Source organism: Oncorhynchus kisutch, linkage group LG5 (genome assembly GCF_002021735.2).
Source record: "Oncorhynchus kisutch isolate 150728-3 linkage group LG5, Okis_V2, whole genome shotgun sequence".
Classification (NCBI taxonomy): domain Eukaryota; kingdom Metazoa; phylum Chordata; class Actinopteri; order Salmoniformes; family Salmonidae; genus Oncorhynchus; species Oncorhynchus kisutch.
In genome coordinates, this window is record NC_034178.2 from 12,739,707 (window position 1) to 12,763,969 (window position 24,263).

The 24,263-nt window shown below is 43.8% G+C and overlaps 1 protein-coding gene across 1 annotated transcript; it reads left to right on the forward strand.

Annotated features, from left to right (window-relative positions):
- aox6 (aldehyde oxidase 6) lies at positions 1-23,436 on the forward strand. Its single transcript, XM_020482635.2, has 31 exons — positions 1-313; positions 599-656; positions 1,267-1,363; positions 1,895-2,003; positions 2,079-2,267; positions 2,363-2,443; positions 3,519-3,602; positions 3,938-4,175; positions 4,278-4,429; positions 4,700-4,793; positions 4,905-5,014; positions 5,141-5,325; positions 5,529-5,691; positions 5,807-5,896; positions 6,685-6,854; positions 16,324-16,450; positions 17,795-18,014; positions 18,129-18,253; positions 18,384-18,517; positions 18,659-18,746; positions 18,854-18,940; positions 19,074-19,265; positions 19,595-19,822; positions 19,928-20,023; positions 20,181-20,309; positions 20,469-20,543; positions 20,666-20,718; positions 20,976-21,090; positions 21,241-21,495; positions 21,638-21,805; positions 22,089-23,436. Exons 1-31 carry the CDS (start codon positions 260-262, stop codon positions 22,140-22,142), a joined length of 4,020 nt encoding a protein of 1,339 aa, XP_020338224.1. The 5' UTR covers positions 1-259; the 3' UTR covers positions 22,143-23,436.
- Positions 23,437-24,263: the final 827 nt, after the last annotated feature.

The window sequence follows — 24,263 nt, forward strand, 5'->3', positions numbered from 1 at the left end:
GAGGTGGAGTCAATTTACAGTAGACTATGCACTCCAAATGTACTCTCTCCTCTTGACTACCGTATCGATTTAAAATCAGTAATTATCAACTGGTTTAGGGGACTGTTGTATATCAACCACTTGGTGAAAAGTTGTACAAAACGGCAGTAAAGCAGCTGAATTTGCTTTCGTCAAGGAGGCGTGTGAGGTGACTGGGGGATTTAGTGAGTAGTCGCAGAAACCCGTAAACACTGGACGTTAATGCGCAAATGAAAGGAAAATGAGTGAGAATAAAGAAACCGATTGCTTGTGTTTCTATGTCAACGGTAAAAAGGTAAATCATTTACTGTAATATTGTATTGTGCATTAGCTGTACGTTGGTTTAAGTTGTAGCACTTTGCGATTATTTTGCACATTGCCTTAACTTTAGCCTACTGCGCACTGTTCCTCTACAAAACTGTCTGCATGGCTGCTCATGTTGTTGACCAATGATTACTTCCCGTCGTCTGTGTTTGTACCGAAGATACTGGCTGTAGGCCTCAGGCCTACTCTCTCAGAATGCCCCCCAAAAAAACTAATGCTATGTGCTTTACACGATTCCTCTCCTACTTTCAAACAGGTGACCGAAAACAATGCAGACCCAGAGACTATGTTACTGTCTTACCTCCGTGAGAGGTGTATCCTTTCCTTGCTGAAAATGTATAGATGAGAAGTGAAGCACCAACATTGAATTAAGTATTTACATTGAAATGAATAATATAGTGTACTGTTTTTGTCATTGTGATTATACTCTTATTAATATTTATCCTAAAGAAAAACGGACAGATGTTGTGTAACCTATAGCCAAATTATTGCACAATCAGTATCTTATAAAATAATCCATACCTTATGGGTAGCCTAGGGTGGTGCACTGATTTTATAAGTGTGTTTTGTTTACCACACAAGCCAGTCCAGAGTTTGAGGTGTGAAAATAATGATAAGGCCTATCGGAGATGGTTCCATGGTGCATGTCACTGTGAGTGTGCACTTTCCTTGGACTAGGATTGGCTGTATAATACATCCTTTGAAATCATTTAATGTTACGCTATGTGGACATATGGATACTGATCGATTGTCTAGCCCAAGCAGAGTGTCTCCTCAGTTGGTAACGTTGTGGGTTGAATTTCAGCATTGATCACATACTGAAAAATGAATCCATCGATCACTCACTGTACTGTAAATCACTTTGGATAAAAAAATGTCTGAGTGGCATATACTATTATATTCCTTGACGGTGCCTGACTCCAGTGAGGTTGACTGGAACCAAGTACGGATGTGGAGGAGGAGGATGTGGAGCCTGTACTGTCATGGTGTCTCGCTACCAGCCCGGCACCAAGACCATCCTGTATCCATTCATCCCTCAACAATCAGCCATCATTTGGATAAATGATTGACAGATTTTTTGATGAACTTTGCACGGTTGATGAATACTATAATTGGCATACTGAGACAGTAACTTTTAAGTAGGCCTTTCCTGTGGGGTGGCAGGGAGCCTAGGGGTTAGAGCGTTGGGCCAGTAACCGAAAGGTTGCTGGATTGAATCCCCGAGCTGACAAGGTAAAACATCTGTCGTTCTGTCCTTGAACAAGGCAGTTAACCAACCCACTGGTAGGACGTCATTGTACATATGAATGTGTTCTTAACAGACTTGTCTAGTTAAATAAAAATGAATAAAAAATTAGATGGGCAAAACTATACGCTTTTGTATGAAGCGCGTAGTGTGTCACAAGTTGCATGAAAAAAAACGGATGCATGGACGAATCCAACATTTATGTTTGTGTCTTCAAAGCCCTACTTATGATGTTCTCTATTATACTTGGATGATATATTATGTTCATATTGAAAATGTAAATGCCAGTTTACCTTCACCTACTAGCCATTACTCTGCCAATGCCTGCCTGCTGCCAGTCTGCCAGCTTCAGGGGGCAGCCGTCACCACTGTGGAGGGCATTGGCAACACAAGGACCAGGGTGCACCCAGTACAGGTAGGCCCTACGATGGATGGCTGAAGCTCTCATTCAGTGTGGCTGACTGGATTATATGCTTGTGTGTGCTTGCAGGAGCGTATAGCCAAGGCCCACGGGTCTCAGTGTGGGTTCTGTACTCCAGGCATGGTGATGTCCATGTACACTTTACTGAGGAACAAACCACAGCCCAACATGGAGGACATCACAGTGGCACTTGGTGGCAATTTGTGCCGGTGCACAGGATATCGTCCCATTGTTGATGGCTGCAAGACTTTTAGTCCGGTATAAATGATATTGCACATAACAGACACATGCATTGCATTTGTATTTACTGTCTGTAAAGTGAATGAATAATCCATCCTGTTATCCATCATTAGGAATCAAACTGTTGTCAAGCCAATGGTAATGGTGCTGGATGTTGTCTGAATGGAGATTCGCCTCCGGAGAGATCAGAGAATGTGAGTGACTCTTTCTATTCAGACCATACACGTTTTATTAAATGTTTTCACAGATTTTCCTTTTTTGAAAAGTGAGGCAAGTGGGCGAATAAACGCAGATAAATAAAGTAGAACCTCTTGTTTAAATACTATATTAACCTTAGTTCAACACCTAATCAAGAGATTCTTGCCTGACTTGGTTCAGCCATAGCCCGATAGGAAGTATTTTTTATTTATTTACTGGAAGCTCGAGGACATTCATTTTTGCTCTAAATCGTGCAACTTAAAAATAACAATTACTTATTTTTTTGTGTGTGTGTGTGAAGAGCGGCATCCATTAAACGGTAATATGCAGTTGCTACATCAATTTTTGGACTTGTAAACGAATGATATGCACCCATTCATTCTTGAAAATCGAACTTATAAATGATTCATGGGCTTAGTTCAGCTGTCGTACCGCATCAGAAACCCCAAATATAAGCTTGTTTTACTCCAATGTTTGTAAACAAAGTAAGGTAAAGAAACACTAGATACCCTCAGAACATGGTTAAGAACTAACATTTTGATGGAGGGTCAGGCCTTTGCATCCATTGCTCTGTCTATGCATTGGAGCGTGTTTCTCGAGCCCTATCCCTCTGCTTTTACAGAAACGGGGGGAAGACGCTTTTTATTGCTCTTTTAAACATTACATTTCATTTGTATGGCTTAACTGTACAATATCATTTATAGTCGTTGTATTATCGATTCGCACAACGGTCTTAGGCAGTGCATCTCAGTGCTAGAGGCGTCACTACAGGCCCTGGTTCGATTCCAGGCTGTATCACCACCGACCGTGACTGGGAGGCGCAGAATTGGCCCAGCGTGGTTAGGGTTTGGCCGGGTTAGGCCGTCATTGTAAATAAGAATTTGCTCTTAACTGACTTGCCTAGTTAAGTAAAAGGATATAGTTAAACAAATGTTACCAGCACTAATGATATTGGAAAGTTATAGTTCACAATTCCATGACATTGCTGCATTTCATCCGATTTAACACACTTGTTTTATAAAAAGCGAGATGTGTTTTGTTGGCACACATGACATTGACTGTGTCTTCCAGGAGCCTCCACCACAGCTGTTTGACCAGGAGGACCTCCTCCCTCTGGACCCCACCCAAGATCTCATCTTCCCCCCAGAACTCATAGTAAGGCAGCAGGACTAGTGGATACTCAATGTACTAGTGGTCAAATGGTGAATTACACAGTTTGAAATGCTTTCCCCATATACTGTATGTCACTGTGTAACAGTCAAAATGTACCGTTCTTCAGTCTAAAATAATTGAACTAACAACCTTTACACAAGACAGAATTATTAATTGACACCAAATCGGTGAAATACTATTATTTTGCTGTAAGAGTTGTCCGTTGAATACCTCATAGGTCTTATAGTCTGTAATGTCATTAAAACAGTCTGTATCCTCGTTAGTCTATGAACTAGCGATATTTATATCCTGACAATCCTCCGCTATTCTCCACTCAGCTGATGGCAGAGATTGAGCCCCAGGTTAGTCAGCTGTTCCGTGGCGAAAGGATGGTGTGGGTCTCCCCTGTGTCTCTGGAGGAACTGATCCAGCTGAAGACCAGTCACCCTCAGGCACCGCTGGTCATGGGCAACACCAACATCGGCCCAGACATCAAGTTCAAAGGTGCCTGGCATCCCATAATAATATCACCCACCAGAGTCCAGGAGCTGTTCGAGGTTACCAAGACTCCGCAAGGTTAGCTCTTTCCGTTCTTATTCTCTCGCTCTCGGGTTCGGTCTCTCTCTCTCGGTCTCTCTCTCTCTCAGAACTGTTCATGCGTGTCTGTTGTGTCTGTAGGTGTGTGTTTCGGGGCTGGCTGCAGTCTGTCTGTGGTTAAGGCCCTGTTGGAGGGGCTGGTCCAGGAGATTCCGGAGGAGAAGACAGAGATATACAGATCCCTCCTACAGCAGCTGGGGAACCTGGGAGGACAGCAGATACGCAACGTTGCTGTGCGTATGAATAATCTGTTTCTGTCATTCACTATCTGTTTTGTAGCCTGGTCCCAGATTGTAGCCTGGTTTGTCCTGTCTTGCCAGCACCTTTGGTCATTGTTGGCTATATAGCACAAACAGGTCTGGAACCAGGCTAACAGCTGTGCTGCACATTACTGTCCAAATCTCTACGTCTTAACTACCCTCAGGGGATCACTGGTAAACATGTATTTTTGCATTTGTTTGACTGTTAAACATATTTATGGTGTGTTTTTGTGTGTGTGTTAGTCCATAGGAGGCAATATTGTCAGTGCATATCCCAATTCAGACCTGAACCCTGTGTTCGCTGCTGGGAACTGCACACTTAATGTGGTGTCAAAGAGTGAGTTGTCAGTAGTGACCATTTTCATTCATTTAATTTATTCTGCGTCTAATTTAACCATGTTTTGTATTGAATTATTACAAATCATTGTGTTAATTGGTTCTATTCCAGGGGGAAGAAGAGAAATCCTGCTGAATAAAGATTTCTTTGTGGGGTTTGGAAAAACATCTCTAAAACCGGATGAGATTGTCCTGTCTGTGTTCATACCAGTATCTAGACAGGTACAGTAAGACGCTTGGGAATGGAGAACCTCTTGAGAATCTCACACATTTGACCTCACCAGGAAGAACTCCTGGCCTTGAGGTGAGTTGAATCCTGTGACTGCGTGAACAACAATGTTTTTGCAGGGAGAGTTCATGCGAGCGTTCCGCCAGGCCCCTCGTAAGGAGAACGCCCTGGCCACAGTGACCACTGGGATGAGGGTCATGTTCACAGAGGGTTCCAGCGTGGTCAAGGAGCTGAGTATCTACTACGGCGGTGTAGGGCCGTGCACTGTCAGCGCCACCAAAACATGTGCTGCAGTCATCGGAAGGTACAGAGGGAATTTTTCACAGTTAGCAGGATTTGGTTAATGGGCTATTTTCTTTTGAGGAGAGCTGGCTAAACTGGTTTGTGATTCATATGTTTCCTTGTTATCCTCCTCAGCAATGTTCTTGTTGTGTTACATTATCTGTGTTTTACATCCTTGCATGTTTTGTACCCCCCCCCCCCCCGTCCAAACACACACCCCTCCAGGAAGTGGGATGAGCAGACACTGAGTGAAGCCTACACCCAGCTCTTAGATGAGATATCCCTGTCTCCCTCCCACCCCGGTGGGCAGGTGGAGTTCCGCAGGTCCCTAACACTCAGCCTCCTCTTCAAGTTCAATCTGCAGATGCTGCACAAGCTCTGGGAAATGGTATGGACTGGGTCACTCTTCGCCCTAATTGGTAGCCTACTTGGCAAACTTGAAATTTGGAACTTTTATTTGCTAATGTTTCTCAAAATATAGATATGTTTTTGGCATTGTACAGAATGTGATCCAGGAGGACCTATCAGAAGGGGTCAGCAGTGCAATACGTCCACTACCTAAACAGCTACAGCCCAGCCTACAAGAGTTCCAGGTCTGTTTGATTGGATCTTAGTCGGTTGAAGACGAATTTAGCGATTTCACCTACCCCAACCCGTGACTCTATTCCTCATTGTGCAGTACGTGTGATCTGACAACATGAACAAATGCTCCAAAAACACCCAAATCGTCCTTGTAGAAACGTGATGCAGGTCTTTACATGTTGTAAACGTGACATTGTCATTCTGAACGTTATATTCCATTTTGTTGCGACTCGAGCGATACCTCGCCGTCCTTTCTAGCGGCAGGCCATACGGAGAATGGAACAGCTGGATAGGGGAAACGGCTCGGGTCGTACCATTTCATGTTTACAGCACCTAAAGAACCTGCATCATTATACTGGGACATTTTGAAAAGGATGTTTTTGAACGTTTTTTATTTTTTTTGCGTTTGTTCATGTTTTTTCAGAGCCTCCATACTGCATAACGAGGATGAGGAAGTGAAGCGCTGGTTGGGGTAAATTGTAAAAATACAGAAAATCGTAACAAAAGTGTCTGGACGCTTCTATAACATGCGATTTACATCGAAAATGAGAACTTCTCCTTTTTAAGAACAAATTCTTATTAACAATCATGGTTTGATCATGTTACCCCTTCCTTAATCTCAGTTAACCCAGGACTAAAATCTCACATCATTTGATCAGTTCACGTATTCTGTCCACGAAAGATTACCCCTGCCTACAAACCAACATTTCCTCTGAGGACAATAAAGTTGGATTGATTGGTCTGGATACAAACACGGTTACATTTCAGGCTGTCATAAAAACATGTGTTTGTTTTGCAGGCTGTGGTGAAAGGCCAAAGTGGTGACGACCCAGTAGGTCGGCCTATCATGCACCGTTCAGCCATCAGCCAGGCTACTGGAGAAGCTGTTTACTGTGATGACATCCCCAAGATGGACGGAGAGCTCCACCTCGTCCTGGTCACCAGCACCAGACCACATGCTAAGATCCTGTAAGTCCTGGAGAACATTGCAACGGATTTATGGATAAGTTTCCTCACAAACCACTTTTTCAAAAAGTTCATAACATACTGAGCTCTAGTTTAACAAACCTAAAGCAATTGTAAATCTAAGCACTGGCGGTAGCACTATAGGTCGGGGGGCGGGGTCAGAAATATTTGTGCTATTTTCACAGCCGGAATTGTGAGCGCATTAGCTAGTGGTGGCACAATGAATAAACAAGTTGTAGGTGTGACGAGGGCTTGGCCACTCACTGGCCTATCAAGGTGTGCTTTTGTCATGTTCTGTTGGTTATTGGCAGTTTGTGCGGTATCATCAACACTAATCGGCTGGGGGAACGGAATATTCTCATCCTAGTCCCCCTTTATTAAGAAATAAAACCATTTTAGAACTCATTCGGGGTCTTAACTTATTGTTCAGAGTCAGAACAATAGAATGCACAAGGTGCAATTAAGACATTTGGTTGTGTGTAAGCTGTTACACAATTAGTCCATGTCAGCTCATTTTCTTTCTTCCAGCGGCCAGCTATCTGAACTTGTAAGCATGGTCAAAATACCGACCTGTCCATTGATCATCAGTTATCATATTAAAAACTGCAAAAGTTTGCCTCCAACCCATGGCAAAATGTGCTAGAATTCAGAAAGTTTGCTGTAAAACTGCACATTTTTCGCTCAGCCCCATGGAAAAAAAGTGTAGAATTGCAGCAAAGTTGCTTTAAAACAGCAATATTTTCAGTTTCTGGCCTACGTGGAGTTTAAAAAAAATATGTATTTATTTATTTATTAACACGCATACAAAATAATAAAAGGAGCTGGCCAAAATGTCTACTGAACAAAAACATAAAACGCAACATGTAAAAGTGTTGGTCCCAGGTTTCATGAACTGAAATAAAGATCTCAGAATCTTTCCATATGCACGAAAAGCTTATTTCTCTTACATTTGTTGCAGAAATGTGTTTACATCCCTGTTAGGGAACATTTCTCCTTTGCCAAGATAATCCATCCACCTGACAGATATGCCATATCAAGAAGCTGATTAAACAGCAAGATCATTATACAGGTGCACCTTGTGCTGGGGACAATAAAAGGCCACTCTAAAATGTGCAGTTTTGTCACAACACAATGCCACAGATGTCTCAAGTTTTGGGGGAGTGTGCAGTTGGCATGCTGACTGCAGGAATGTCCAGCAGAGCTGGATAAGCCACCTACAATAAGCCACCTCCAACGTCATTTTAGAGAATTGAGTATGTCCAACTGGCCTCACAACCGCAGACCATGTACAGTGGGGCAAAAAAGTATTTAGTCAGCCACCAATTGTGCAAGTTCTCCCACTTAAAAAGATGAGGCCTGTACTTTTCATCATAGGTACACTTCAACTATGACAGACAAAATGAGAAAAAAAAATCCAGAAAATCACATTGTAGGATTTTTAATTAATTAATTTGCAAATTATGGTGGAAAATAAGTAAGTATTTGGTCAATAACAAAAGTTTATCTCAATACTTTGTTATATACCCTTTGTTGGCAATGACAGAGGTCAAACGTTTTCTGTAAGTCTTCACAAGGTTTTCACACACTGTTGCTGGTATTTTGGCCCATTCCTCCATGCAGATCTCCTCTAGAGCAGTGATGTTTTGGGGCTGTTGCTGGGCAACATGGACTTTCAACTCCCTCCAAAGATTTTCTATGGGGTTGAGATCTGGAGACTGGCTAGGCTACTCCAGGACCTTGAAATGCTTCTTACGAAGCCATTCCTTCGTTGCCCGGGCGGTGTGTTTGGGATCATTGTCATGCTGAAAGACCCAGCCACGTTTCATCTTCAATGCCCTTGCTGATGGAAGGAGGTGTTCACTCAAAATCTCACGATACATGGCCCCATTCATTCTTTCCTTTACACGGATCAGTCGTCCTGGTCCCTTTGCAGAAAAACAGCCCCAAAGCATGATGTTTCCACAACCATGCTTCACAGTAGGTATGGTGTTCTTTGGATGCAACTCAGCATTCTTTGTCCTCCAAACACGACGAGTTGAGTTTTTACCAAGAAGTTCTATTTTGGTTTCATCTGACCATATGACATTCTCCCAATCTTCTTCTGGATCATCCAAATGCTCTCTAGCAAACTTCAGATGGGCCTGGACACGAAGCGGTCTTCTGGTCAGACTCCGGAGACTGGCACATCGTGCACCACTCACCAGTATACTTCTCGCCAATGTCCAGTCTCTTGACAACAAGGTTGATGAAATCCGAGCAAGGGTAGCATTCCAGAGGGACATCAGAGACTGTAACGTTCTTTGCTTCACGGAAACATGGCTCACTGGAGAGACGCTATCGGAGTCGGTGCAGCCAGCTGGTTTCTCCACGCATCGCGCCGACAGAAACAAACATCTTTCTGGTAAGAAGAGGGGCGGGGGCGTATGCCTTATGGCTAACGAGACGTGGTGTGGTCACAAAAACATACAGGAACTCAAGTCCTTCTGTTCACCTGATTTAGAATTCCTCACAATCAAATGTCGACCGCATTATCTACCAAGGGAATTCTCTTCGATTATAATCACAGCCGTATATATTCCCCCCCAAGCAGACACATCGATGGCTCTGAACAAACTTTATTTGATTCTTTGCAAACTGGAATCCATACATCCTGAGGCTGCATTCATTGTAGCTGGGGATTTTAACAAGGCTAATCTGAAAACAAGACTCCCTAAATTGTATCAGCATATCGATTGCGCAACCAGGGCTGGCAAAACCTTGGATCATTGCTAATTCTAACTTCCGGGACGCATATAAGGCCCTGCCCCGCCCTCCTTTCGGAAAAGCTGACCATGACTCCATTTTGTTGATCCCTACCTACAGACAGAAACTAAAACAAGAAGCTCCCACGCTGAGGTCTGACCAATCTGATTCCACACTCCAAGACTGCTTCCATCACGTAGACTGAGATATGTTTCGTATTGCGTCAGACAACAACATTGACGAATACGCTGATTCGGTGTGCGAGTTCATTAGAACGTGCGTTGAAGATGTCGTTCCCATAGCACCGATTAAAACATTCCCAAACCAGAAACCGTGGATTGATGGCAGCATTCGCGTGAAACTGAAAGCGGGAACCACTGCTTTTAATCAGGGCAAGGTGACCGGAAACATGACCGAATACAAACAGTGTAGCTATTCCCTCCACAATGCAATCAAACAAGCTAAGTGTCAGTATAGAGACAAAGTAGAATCTCAATTCAACGGCTCAGACACAAGAGGTATATGGCAGGGTCTACAGTCAATCACGGATTACAAAAAGAAAACCAGCCCCGTCACGGACCAGGATGTCTTGCTCCCAGGCAGACTAAATAACTTTTTTGCCCGCTTTGAGGACAATACAGTGCCACTGACGCGGCCTGCAACCAAAACATGCAGCCTCTCCTTCACTGCAGCCGAGGTGAGTAAAACATTTAAACGTGTTAACCCTCGCAAGGCTGCAGGCCCAGACGGCATCCCCAGCCGCGCCCTCAGAGCATGCGCAGACTAGCTGGCTGGTGTGTTTACGGACATATTCAATCAATCCCTATCCCAGTCTGCTGTTCCCACATGCTTCAAGAGGGCCACCATTGTTCCTGTTCCCAAGAAAGATAAGGTAACTGAGCTAAACGACTACCGCCCCGTAGCACTCACTTCCGTCATCATGAAGTGCTTTGAGAGACTAGTCAAGGACCATATCACCTCCACCCTACCTGACACCCTAGACCCACTCCAATTTGCTTACCGCCCAAATAGGACCACAGACGATGCGATCTCGACCACACTGCACACTGCCCTAACTCATCTGGACAAGAGGAATGCTGTTCATCGACTACAGCTCGGCATTTAACACCATAGTACCCTCCAAGCTCGTCATCAAGCTCGAGACCCTGGGTCTCGACCCCGCCCTGTGCAACTGGGTAATGCACTTCCTGACGGGCAGCCCCCAGGTGGTGAGGGTAGGCAACAACATCTCCACCCCGCTGATCCTCAACACTGGGGCCCCACAAGGGTGGGTTCTGAGCCCTCTCCTGTACTCCCTGTTCACCCACGACTGCGTGGCCACGCACGACTCCAACTCAATCATCAAGTTTGCGGACGACACAACAGTGGTAGGCTTGATTACCAACAACGACGAGACGGCCTACAGGGAGGAGGTGAGGGCCCTTGGAGTGTGGTGTCAGGAAAATAACCTCACACTCAACGTCAACAAAACTAAGGAGATGATTGTGGACTTCAGGAAACAGCAGAGGGAACACCCCCCTATCCACATCGATGGAACAGTAGTGGAGAGGGTAGCAAGTTTTAAGTTCCTCGGCATACACATCACAGACAAACTGAATTGGTCCACCCACACAGACAGCATCGTGAAGAAGGCGCAGCAGCGCCTCTTCAACCTCAGGAGGCTGAAGATATTTGGCCTGTCACCAAAAGCACTCACAAACTTCTACAGATGCACAATCGAGAGCATCCTGGCGGGCTGTATCACCGCCTGGTACGGCAACTGCTCCGCCCACAACCGTAAGGCTCTCCAGAGGGTAGTGAGGTCTGCACAACGCATCACCGGGGGCAAACTACCTGCCCTCCAGGACACCTACACCACCCGATGTTACAGGAAGGCCATAAAGATCATCAAGGACAACAACCACCCGAGCCACTGCCTGTTCACCCTGCTATCATCCAGAAGGCGAGGTCAGTACAGGTGCATCAAAGCTGGGACCGAAAGACTGAAAAACAGCTTCTATCTCAAGGCCATCAGACTGTTAAACAGCCACCACTAACATTGAGTGGCTGCTGCCAACACACTGACTCAACTCCAGCCACTTTAATAATGGGAATTGATGGGAAATTATGTAAAATATATCACTAGCCACTTTAAACAATGCTACCTAATATAATGTTTACATACCCTACATTATTCATCTCATATGTATACGTATATACTGTACTCTATATCATCTACTGCATCTTTATGTAATACATGTATCACTAGCCACTTTAACTATGCCACTGTTTACATACTCATCTCATATGTATATACTGTACTCGATACCATCTACTGTATCTTGCCTATGCTGCTCTGTACCATCACTCATTCATATATCTTTATGTACATATTCTTTATCCCCCTACACTTGTGTGTATAAGACAGTAGTTTTGGAATTGTTAGTTGGATTACTTGTTGGTTATTACTGCATTGTCGGAACTAGAAGCACAAGCATTTCGCTACACTCGCATTAACATCTGCTAACCATGTGTATGTGACAAATAAAATTTATTTGATTTGACATGTACTGGCTTAAGCAGGGGGACACGTCTGGCACTGCAGGATTTGAGTCCCTGGCGGCGTAGTGTGTTACTGATGGTAGGCTTTGTTACTAAGGTCCCAGGTCTCTGCAGGTCAATCACTAGGTCCCCCCGTGTGGTTCTGGGATTTTTGCTCACCGTTCTTGTGATCATTTTGACCCCACGGGGTGAGATCTTTCGTGGAGCCCCAGATCCAGGGAGATTATCAGTGGTCTTGTATGTCTTCCATTTCCTAATAATTGCTCCCACAGTTGATTTCTTCAAACCAAGATGCTTACCTATTGCAGATTCAGTCTTCCCAGCCTGGTGCAGGGCTACAATTTTGTTTCTGGTGTCCTTGGACAGCTCTTTGGTCTTGGCCATAGTGGAGTTTGGAGTGTGAATGTTTGAGGTTGTGGACAGGTGTCTTTTATACTGATAACAAGTTCAAACAGGTGCCATTAATACAGGTAACGAGTGGAGGACAGAGGAGCCTCTTAAAGAAGAAGTTACAGGTCTGTGAGAGCCAGAAATCTTGCTTGTTTGTAGGTGACCAAATACTTATTTTCCACCATAATTTCCAAATAAATTCATTAAAAATCCTACAATGTGATTTTCAGGATTTTTTTTCTCATTATATCTGTCATAGTGTACCTATGATGAAAATTACAGGCCTCTCTCATCTTTTTAAGTGGGAGAACTTGCTCAATTGTTGGCTGACTTAATACTTTTTTGTCCCACTCTATATGGTGTTGTGTGGGTGAGCGGTTTGCTGATGTCAACGTTGTGAACAGAGTGCCCCATGGTGGCGGTGGGTTATGGTATGGGCAGACATAATCTATGGACAACGAACACAATTGCATTTTATTGATGGCAATTTGAATGCAGAGAGGTACAGTGACGAGATCCTGAGACCCATTGTTTTGCCCTTCATCCGCCGCCATCACCTCATGTTTCAGCATTATAATGCACTGCCCCATGTCACTAGGATCTGTACACCATTCCTGGAAGCTTATAATGTCCCAGTTCTTCCATGGTCTGCATACACACCAGACATGTCACCCACTGAGCATGTTTGGGATGCTCTGCGTCGACGTGTACGACAGCGTGTTTGAGTTCCTAACAATATCCAGCAACTTCGCACAGCCATTGAAGAGGAGTGGGATAACATTGCACAGGCACACAATCAACAGCCTGATCAACTCTATGCGAGGGATATGAGTTGTGTTGCGTGGGGAAAATGGTGTCGTGGAATTATCAGAATTTGTTAGTAACATTTGTAAGATGTTTAATATTCATCAAATGTGTGTAAGTTACTTCTCATAAGAATGTATTTTGTTGTACTATAGTGGTGGCCATTGGCAGTTATCTGTTCTATGTCAGGACTAAGTTGCCTGGGCCGCTGAGAGGGGAGAGGTCAAAGTGTCATCATGTGTAAACATATCTTTTACTCCCTACCTTTTCTCAGGGGGGGGGGAAAGGAGGGTGGAATCATTCTATGCTCCCTCTTTGTTGACCTGGAGGGACACTCTCCTCTCCGTGAGTTTGTCCAGGAGTTTGTGTTTAGAGTGGGTTGTATCTAAATGACAATTTGATATATGCCTGTTGATATGGAGGATTGGTTTATGATTCTGGGGTTTGGGAAAGGAGACAAAGCTGATCGATGAGTTATGTCTATGCTGTCTGACTATGTGTGTCTTTGCTATTAAAGGAACTCAGTTGCATTGTAAGGGGACTCTCAGAGAATTCACTGGGGAGACACTGAATTTATCTGAGAGTCACAGGATTGTGATAAGAGCTCATATAATTAAAGATGGACTTTTATAACTAACTCTGACGTGTGTGCGTGTGGTTTTCTCCCATGATTAGGTAAATAGAGGACATTTCCACGACAATGGTCACACCAGATACTGACTACTTTTCTGATCTATGTCCCTACCATTTGTTTAAGGTATCTGTGACCAACCAATGCATATCTATATTCTCAGTCATATGAAATACGGAGATTCATGAATGATGAATGTAATGAATCTATTTCAATTGACGGATGTCCTTATGTGAACTGTTACTCAGCTTAATTGTTCAATTTTATATTTTAGTTCAATATAGATTAAAACGGATTTCCACTTCCTGTTTTGCTGCGCCCGAACTTGATCTTTTGAATAAAGCTTTGGTGATTAGCTAAAAGTCTATGCCTTTTAAAATAATATTGATTGTTTTAAAATTGTCATACCATGGATTATTTAGCTATTTGATTTAGAATTTTAGGACCCCTGTAGGTATTTCCCCCCCCCCAAAAAAAGTTATATGATAAAATATTGCATTTGGCCTTTAAACATTTATAAATGGCAACAGACAGTCCAAAAATGTTAACTGTTTTGCCCTAGATCTAGGAGATACACAGTAAGAAAGCTCAGGAAATATTTTTGTTTTTGGGACACACAAAACTACCTCCAAAACCAACGTGTTCGTGAGAGAAGCATCTTTCAGCTTAGATTGTAGGCCAAACCGTTTGGACATGATACATTATTGTGAGAAGACCGATTATCGGGGTGTCTCATGGTCTGACAAATACCACTGTAGCTCGGCCACCTTGTAGTGGATTGAGATGCAGCCCATGGAAAATATTTTTGGGGATAAAGTGATGGATTGTGGGAGATTGACACAAGCGCGTCAATAGACTTAAGATTTATTTTAAAGCGGTTTTAGGAGCCAAACCCTTTATTAATAATCTTGTCTACTTGGTGAATGGATTGGGCCAGACAAAGACTGCCTTCATTTGAAAGGCTGAACTTGTTTTTTAATCTAATCAAACAAAATGGGTATAATGTTTCTAAATATGGGGTTTACGGGCACAAAAAAACACCTTGTTCCATGGGCACTGTGTCATGGTTGGATAGGCTCCACTTCCGTTGTCAAAATGACATACCATAACCAACCGCGTTACCGCTAAGACCAGCTTTCGGTTGGTCTTAAATATATCCCCACCAGCACATAATGACATTTTTAACTTGTTCACATATTTTAAGGACACAGCTCAGCGAAGGCGGCAGGTAGCCTGGTGGGTAGGAGCATTGGGCCAGTAACCGAAAGGTTGCTGGATCGACTCCCCAAACTGGCAAGGTAAAAATCTGTCGTTCTGCCCTTGAGTAAGGCAGTTAACCCACTGTCACCCGGGTGCCAAAGATGTGGATGTCGATTTTAAGTCAGCCCTCGGCACCTCTCTGATTCAGAGGCGTTGGGTTAAATGCGGAAGACACATTTCAGTTGAATGCATTCAGTTGTACAACTAGGTTTCCCCTTTAACAGGTTGAAATTGTCAAAGACCATGTGCTTGACAATTGGGCTGGCTTAATGCTGTCTGAAAATAGAGCCCGCCTAGGGTTAACCAACTAGATTCAGCTGCGGGACAATTTTTGGGGAGTTGGTGGGGGGGGGGGTGTAATTATAATTTGTACTATGCAAATTGACTACAAGTAAGCCCAAAAGCGATTTTATTGGAAAATAGCATAGTAACTTCATACCTTGATTACATTGCGACACGATAACGGCTCTCTTATTTGTGGGATTACTAAATCATAAAAAAAAAAAAAATCATTGTTTGTTTTCCTAAACTTTGGAGGGCCTGCGAGTGATTACTTGCAGGCCGGTTTTGGCCCACGGGCCGCCTACTGTACACCCCTGGTGTAGATCATACAGTGAGTCCCAATCATTCATATAATCACCAATACTGCCTCTCATTTAATGAGGAATCTTAAGATATTCAGTTGGCTGCACCCTTGCTAAATATTGAATTATAAAAATCCAAATGAACCCTCTATCCACAGCCAACAGTAATAATGGGTTTTATACAGGTTGTATAGAATACAAAGTATAGACCTTACTCACACATTCACTATTCATTGGACAGGAAGTGGGCTTCAGAGACACACCAGTGTAGAGAGACCTGGCTATTGTTAACCAGCATGGTGCGTCATGTGGGACTCGATAGGTTGTTATCCTCATTGTTAAATGGGTATACACCACCATAGATCCTTATCTGAATGTCATTCACTGTAAATGAGTAATGGCCATGTAAAATCCTAACCTGTATGAAATGAGCGGTAGTATTGGTTAGTATGTGCATGACTGTCTCTCTACTCACTGTCTTTTTCTCCCCTCCTAACAGAGACATAGATATCAGCGAAGCTCTCCGGGTTCCAGGTGTGGTGGATGTCATCACTTCTAAAGACATCCCAGGGAAGAAGTTTAGGACGTTTACAGGCATAGACGAGGGCATTCTGGCTCAGAATGAGGTATTGTAGTGCTTCATCGAAGAGACACAACCAGAATCGCACATGTCATGTCATATGTGTTGTTGTTTTCATACAGTGTATGATGTAATCAAAGCCTTGTCCAGTGTGTTGTCACACCGGAACTGAGTAGCCATGCTGTTTATTCACCTCACAATGTAGACTATACTTTTGTATATACAAAAGTATGTGGACACCCCTTCAAATTAGTGGATTCTGCTACTTCAGCCACACCTGTTGCTCACAGGTGTGTAAAATCGAGCACACAGCCATGCAATCTCCATAGATTAAAATTAGGCAGTAGAATGGCCTTACTGAAGAGCTCAGTGACTTTCAAAGTGGCCCCGTCATGGGATGCCACCTTTCCAACAAGTCAGTTCTTCAAATTTCTGCCCTGCAAGACCTGCCCCGGTCAACTGTAGGTGCTGTTATTGTGAAGTGGAACGTCTCGGAGCAACAATGGCTCAGCTGCGAAGTGGTAGGCCACACAAGCTCACAGAATGGGACGGCCGAGTGCTAAAGCGCATATCGTGTAAAAAAATTATCTGTCCTTGGTTGCAACACTCACTACCGAGTTCCAACTGCCTTTGTGGAAGCATCGTCGCCGGGAGCTTCATGAAATGGGTTTCCATGGCCGAGTAGCCGCACACAAGCCTAAGATCACCATGCGCAATGCCAAGCGTCGGCTGGAGTGGTGTAAAGCTCGCCGCCATTGGACTCTGGAGCAGTGGAAACACATTCTCTGGAGTGATGAATCACGCTTCACAATCTGGCAGTCCGACGAACGAAATTGGGTATGGTGGATGCCAGGAGAACACTACCTGTCCGAAGGCAAAGTGCTAGTTGTAAAGTTTGGTGGAGGAGGAATAATGGCCTTGGGATGTTTTTTGTGGTTAGTGCTAGGCCTCTTAGTTTCAGTGAAGGGAAATCTTAACGCTACAGCATACAATGACATTCTAGATGATTCTGTGCTTCCAACTTTGTAGCAACAGTTTGGGGAAGGCCCTTTCCTGTTTCAGCATGACAATGCCCCTGTGCACAAAGCAAGGTCTACAGAGAAATGGTTTGACTGGCCTGCACAGATCCCTGACCTCCTCGAAAACCTTTGGGATAAATTGGAACGCCGACTGCGAGCCAGGCCTAATCGCCCAACATCAGTGCCTGACCTCACTAATGCTCTTTTGGCGGAATGGAAGCAAGTCCCCCAACTCCATATTAATGCCCATGATTTTGGAAGGAGATGTTCGACGAGCAGGTGTCCACATACGTTTTGGTCATGTATGAAGGCCATTCTCACACAGATGCATGACTGTTAGTATTAACTATGTTCACAAATGTTATTTCCAGGTGTCATGCGTGGGTCACATGGTGTGTGCAGTGGTGGCTGACAACAGGAAGCAGGCTAAGAGAGGGGCGGCTCTAGTGAAGATCGCCTATGAGGATCTGCCAGGCCCAGTGTTCACTGTTGAGGAGGCTATTGAGAAACAGTCCTTCTTTCTGCCCCAGAGGATGATCGAGCGAGGCAACGTGGATGAGGCTTTTGATAAGGTTGACCATATTTACGAAGGTACAGTATGTGTTAGCTTCATATGCGTACTAGGTGTGTCCACCTGGTTCCTATCTTGAGTGTTTGTATCGGTGAAGTCTATGTACTGAGCCGTGTTGTGCTCTTTAATCTCAGGGGAGATCCGGCTTGGTGGTCAGGAGCATTTCTACATGGAAACACAGAGCATGGTTGTTGTGCCTTCGGGAGAAGAGAGGGAGCTCAAAGTTTATCTCTCCTGTCAACACCCAACCTATGCCCAGGTACAGTCAACTCTACTCCCTCAATCTCCATCCCTGAGGATAGGAAAATATCAAGTAGTCACTGTTGAAGTGTAAGTAATTACTTCCTAATTGGCAAATGAGATGTTTCTTGTCTGTCTTTTTTCTTTAGGAATCCATCGCAGAGACTCTTGGGATTCCCTCCAACAGAGTGTCCTGTCATGTGAAGAGAGTTGGCGGAGCGTTTGGAGGGAAAGTGACCAAAACTTCTATCATAGCCTGCATCACTTCTGTGGCTGCATGGAAGTAAGTAAAATACTTCATGAATAACTGACTTGATCCAATGATACATGACTTATTTAACCCAAATGCAATGGTGATCTATAAATCCAAAACATAATTTATGTGTTTGTTTGAATCCCGGCCTGTTCTGATCCGTCTACCCAGGACTGGTCGGGCCGTGCGTTGTGTTCTGGAGAGAGGAGAGGACATGCTGATCACTGGGGCCCGCCACCCTGTCCTGGGCAAACACAAGGTGTTCCCCCTCTTAAGGCTTTGTGACGTGACTGACTCCCAAAGGGAGGCATTTGAGGGATCTTTAAGTGGTACTAGATTTAACTGATAGTGTGTTAATGTCTCCAGGTGGGCTTTATGAACGATGGAAGGATAATAGCTGCTGATCTACATTATTACGCCAACTCTGGAAACACTGCAGATGAGTCTTTGTTGGTGAGTCACTCTTCCTCTGCCTTTCGCCATTCAATTCTTAACCCCAAGTCCTCCTTGAAAGCTAACACCAGACTCCGTCTCTATGCTTGTCATAGGCAGTGTCTGAGCTCTTTGCCCCCTCCTTTTTCTCCAGGTAATAGAGAAGATTCTCCTTCACCTGGACAATGCGTACAACGTGCCCAACCTTCGCGGCCGCTCGGTGGCGTGTAAGACCAACCTGCCCTCCAACACGGCGTTCCGAGGCTTCGGCGTGCCCCAGAGCATGTTGGTCACTGAGAACATGATCAATGACGTGGCCATGAAGTTGGGCTGCAACGCTGAAGAGGTCAGAGGTCAAGTGTTAGGGGTCCGGGAGGGTAATGGGGACAGGGAGGAAAGCCATAAAAATAGAATCAAGCAAATGACTTTTCTATGATGAAAGAGTGGGAGGTACCAGAGCCTTCTATTGAGGAAAATCGAATTGATATAAACACAAATCTCTGTGGTTAGTCTCGTAACAGACTAAGTCTGTTCGAAAACTGATGACGTCAGAGATTATTAAGATAGCTGAATATGCTATAAAGTCAATATGCTGTAAATGCCTTATAGATTTCATAAAAGTACTGTATACACTTCATAACACGGTTATCTTAATAGTTTCTCTTTCTTGAGCAGATCCGTGAGATAAACATGTACAAGGAGGTGTCCCTGACACATTACAAGTTTGAGTTTGATCCCAAGAACCTCCTGCGTTGCTGGGATGAATGCAAGGAGAAGTCTGACTACGGCAGCAGACGCAAATCCGTCGCCCAGTTTAACCAGCAGAACCGCTGGAAGAAGAGGGGCATGGCCACGATACCCATTAAGTATGGCATCGCATTCTCAGACGGCTTCCTTAACCAGGTTAGCGTTGCCTTTGCACTGTCAAATTAGTAAATCCAAATTATACATCATGAATCAATAAAATAAAGGTTTGATATTTTCTCTGTGCGTGTGTCTGTGAGACAGGCTGCATCTCTGGTACACATCTACAAGGATGGTTCTGTTCTAGTCAGTCATGGTGGAACTGAGATGGGCCAGGGAATACACACTAAAATGCAACAGGTAGGTAGAGTATTTTCTCACTTAGCTTGACTAGTTGGAGTGAAATAATGATTGTAGTACACATTCTGTACTAACTATAACTATTCCATAAATGGGTACTGCTTCTACTTGGCTTGTATGTACTTTTTAAATTCAGTCAATTCATCAATACCTCCAGGTTGCAAGTAGAGAGCTGCACATCCCCGCCTCTCTCATCCACATCACAGAGACCAACACCAGTGCTGTGCCCAACACCTGCCCCTCCGCCGCCTCCTTTGGCACGGATGCCAATGGCATGGCTGTGAAGGTACAGTATTGCCTGGGATCTCCCCAGCTAGCCTGATCCCAGATCAGTTGGTGCAACCAACACCTGATGTGGATATTTTCCTGTTGGCGTGTTAGTATGGATATTCAACCAATCGATCAGTCATATTCAACCGGCCTGTTTTTTTGTCTTGTCCCTAAGGATGCCTGTGAGATCCTGTACCAAAGACTAGAACCTGTCAGGAAACAGAACCCAGAAGGCACCTGGCAGACCTGGGTATTTCATATTGATGTCCACTTCCCATGACAAGATCATTATTTAAGTAGAACAGAGGGATATAAATCAGTTCATGAATAGCAACATGGTTTTAAATGACCTGTTTGTGTGCTGGAAAATAGGTGACCTCCGCATTCATCCAAAGGATCAGTCTGTCAGCTACTGGATACTACAGGTAATGAGATTCAACATAGATTTCCATGCAGACCTAACGCAGAGGAGTGTTTTGAAGCCTTTCATATGGTCTTTTATTTCACTATTACAGATACAAAACCATTAACTTTTAGGACTGTAGGGCCTATGTGTAAAATATTGCTACTCTTAGCTAATGTGGAAAGATACATGTATAATTGTATATAATTACAGTAGATAGCGTTGTGTGTGTGTGTGTGTATAAATGATGTATAACATAAACTGCTGACGTTTGTATAGGGGTCATGACCTCTACATGGACTGGGAGAAGCAGGAGGGCCAACCGTATGCCTACTTCACCTACGGTGCCTGCTGCAGTGAGGTGGAGGTCGACTGTCTCACTGGAGACTACAGGGTGACCTCACTTACACAACCAGTATCTCTTATATTCTTTTGCTGTTACACACTTTACCTTAGGTTCTAGTCAGATGGTCAAATGAAGACATTCAGTATTTCATACTATTAAATATGCACAATTTGACATTTGTTTTCTGCCCATGTCTAGACGGTGAGGACAGACATTGTTATGGATATTGGAAGGAGCATCAACCCCTCAGTAGACATTGGCCAGATTGAGGGCGCTTTCATCCAGGGTTTGGGTCTGTACACACTGGAGGAGCTGAAGTTCTCTCCCTCGGGAGTGTTGTACACACGTGGCCCGTCCCAGTACAAGATCCCTGCTGTCTGTGACATACCACTTCAGTTCAACGTCTACCTGCTTTCAGGCTCTGACAACCCACATGCCATCTACTCATCTAAGGTGAGCGAAGGGTGTGCGTGTGACCAGGGAAAAACTATCGTTAAACTAGTTGTAGCCTTTAACCAAGACCTTTGGCGTCTACAGTAGTCCGTAAAGAATGTTCTGTCGAGTTTGACGATAAAGTAAATATTCTCCTCTACAGGGAATCGGAGAGCCGGTGCTGTTCCTGGGTAGCTCTGTGTTCTTCGCCATTAAAGACGCGGTGGCAGCAGCCCGGGTAGAGGCTGGTATGGTGGGACCCTTTACCCTGAACAGCCCTGCTACCCCAGAGAGGACCTGTCTGGCCTGTAACACCCCCTTTACTCAGAAGGTAAGGAGATGCCACCAGCCAGTCTCAATTCACTCCCTACCCCAACCCATAATGCTTGACCCTAACCCATCAATGTTTGCCAATTTGAATATGGAGTTTTCATACTGCTTCCATCTTACAGATCTGCAAACATAAAGGGAGTTAGGAACAGGAAGGAGTAGGGAGTGAAATGGAACCGGCAAGTCATCAGTTCAATGTACTGTGCCTTATTCACGTGGCAGCCATGACTGTTTGAAATCCAACTTACTGCGCGGGAGTAATGTCAGCCATTGTTCTCTTCCAGATTCCAGCCAGCAAACAAGGATCATTCCAACCATGGGCTTTGAGTATTCCCTGAATTAAAATAATATTCTGACTTGTCAGAGGTATTGATCACTGCCATAAGGAATACTACCTAATCATAGAATGTTACTAACATAGAAATTCTTTATTTAGCTGAATAAGGATCAATAACACTGTATGATTCTAATACTTTAAATATCAAGTTACAGAATAAGCCTATGCTTTTGCTGCCAACCTATACTTTGCTTCAAAACTTATTGCGACTCTCAAACCCGGATCCGGGAGCGTAATCATCGCCTCAAACTAATTAGCATAACGCAGCAGACATAAATATCCCTAGAAAATCTTCCTGTTCATGAAAATCACAAATGAAATATATTGAGACACAGCTTAGCCTTTTGTTAATCACACTGTCATCTCAGATTTTCAAAATATGCTTTACAGCCAACGCTAGACAAGCATTTGTGTAAGTTTATCATAGCCTAGCATAGCATTATGCCCTGCTAGCAGCAGGCAACATTTTCACGAAAATAAGAAAAGCAATCAAATTAAATCATTTACCTTTGAAGAACTTTGGATGTTTTCACTCAGGAGACTCCCAGTTAGATAGCAAATGTTCCTTTTTTCCCCAAAAGATTATTTTTGTAGGCGAAATAGCTCCGTTTGTTCTTCACGTTTGGCTGAGAAATCGACCGGAAAATGCGGTCACTACAACGCCAAACCTTTTTCCAAATTAGCTCCATAATATCGACCGAAACATGGCAAACGTTGTTTAGAACGTGTTTTTCACATATCTATTCGATAATATATCCACCGGGACAATTGGTTTCTCATAAGAAGAGATTGTACTTTACTCAAGATTTTCTGCGGGAGCCATCATGTGACCACTTGCTCAATGTGGTCCCAACTTGGGGAATATGTAGAAAGCGTAAGCTCATTCGTAGCCCATTCACAGCCATATAAGGAGTCATTGGCATGCAGCGCTTTCAAAAAATGGGGCACTTCCTGATTGGAGTTTTATCTGGTTTCACCTGTAACATCAGTTCTGTTGCACTCACAGACAATATATTTGCAGTTTTGGAAACGTCAGTGTTTTCTATCCAAAGCTGTCAATTATATGCATAGTTGAGCATCTTGTTGTGACAAAATATCCTGTTTAAAACAGGAACGTTTTTCATCCAAAAAATGAAATACTGCCCCCAGAGTTTGAAGAGGTTAAAAAAAAAGAATGGAAAAAAAAGTTTGTCTCAAATGAAATTTGATGTAAAAGTAGGGTTGTCCAATTGTGAATCCATCCAATGCTGTGTATGCCTTTCACTTTCAATAAATTGCATGTTTCTCAACTTGAATACAATGCTTCAAAAATGTATACTTTATTAGTCAGACATCAGAATGCTTTACAGCACAGAATTAAACCAACGCTCAAAGTTCAGTTCTATTTTTTTTAGGTGAATCTGGGTTCTGTATGTTGACCGCTCTTGGCCGTAGGTCACAGATGCAGGATTGTTAAAGTTTTACCAAACAGCCCAAAACATACACGACCAAAACAACACCAGATGGTGTATTTATCTTACCCTTGGTTCCTAGGACAAGAGTGAAATTTCAAGCAACAGCGTCAATCACATATTCTAGATACATTTCCGAGTCATCCAGAAAGCACACAATCTGCAAGAAACCCACCAATACCGAACGATACGTTAAGATGAGGTGAATGATTAACAGTTGGAGCCAAGCCCAGGTCTGACGAGGCTACCGAGTCATTCAGTTGATACTCCATGGTTTGAATGTTCCTTTCTGTGGAGATAGAGCCTTGAGGGGGAAAAAATATAATGCCGTTAAATGAATGTTGTTGGCGAAAGGGTATTGGAGAGACCAAAACAGTAGACGTGGGCCAGTTAGTGGACTCAGAATAAGCCTAGTCCCGAACTAAAAAGCACTTTCAATGGAGAATTTCCATCAAAACGCTTTTTAGTCTAGAACTAGACTTGATTTGTGTCCTCCGAAATGAAGAAAAGTTACAATTTTAGTGAACTGGTCGTCACAGGCCATGCGTATCCTCTCAGCAGTAGCAGGGGGAGCTTAGAGGGAAGCTGTCCCCTAACCCCCTCTCTCTACGGGCTGCAGAAACTGCCTCCTTTTATGGCAAGAAGATGGTGCTGGCCAAGAACACTGGCGG

What these genes read in the sequence shown, in the direction of transcription:
- aox6 (XM_020482635.2), top strand. Translation starts at nt 260, where the DNA reads ATGAGTGAGAATAAAGAAACCGATTGCTTGTGTTTCTATGTCAACGGT. An exon ending in GGTTGACCATATTTACGAAG is followed by an intron (nt 18,015 to 18,128) that starts GTACAGTATGTG and finishes CTTTAATCTCAG; the next exon opens with GGGAGATCCGGCTTGGTGGT. An exon ending in ACACCCCCTTTACTCAGAAG is followed by an intron (nt 21,806 to 22,088) that starts GTAAGGAGATGC and finishes GTTCTCTTCCAG; the next exon opens with ATTCCAGCCAGCAAACAAGG.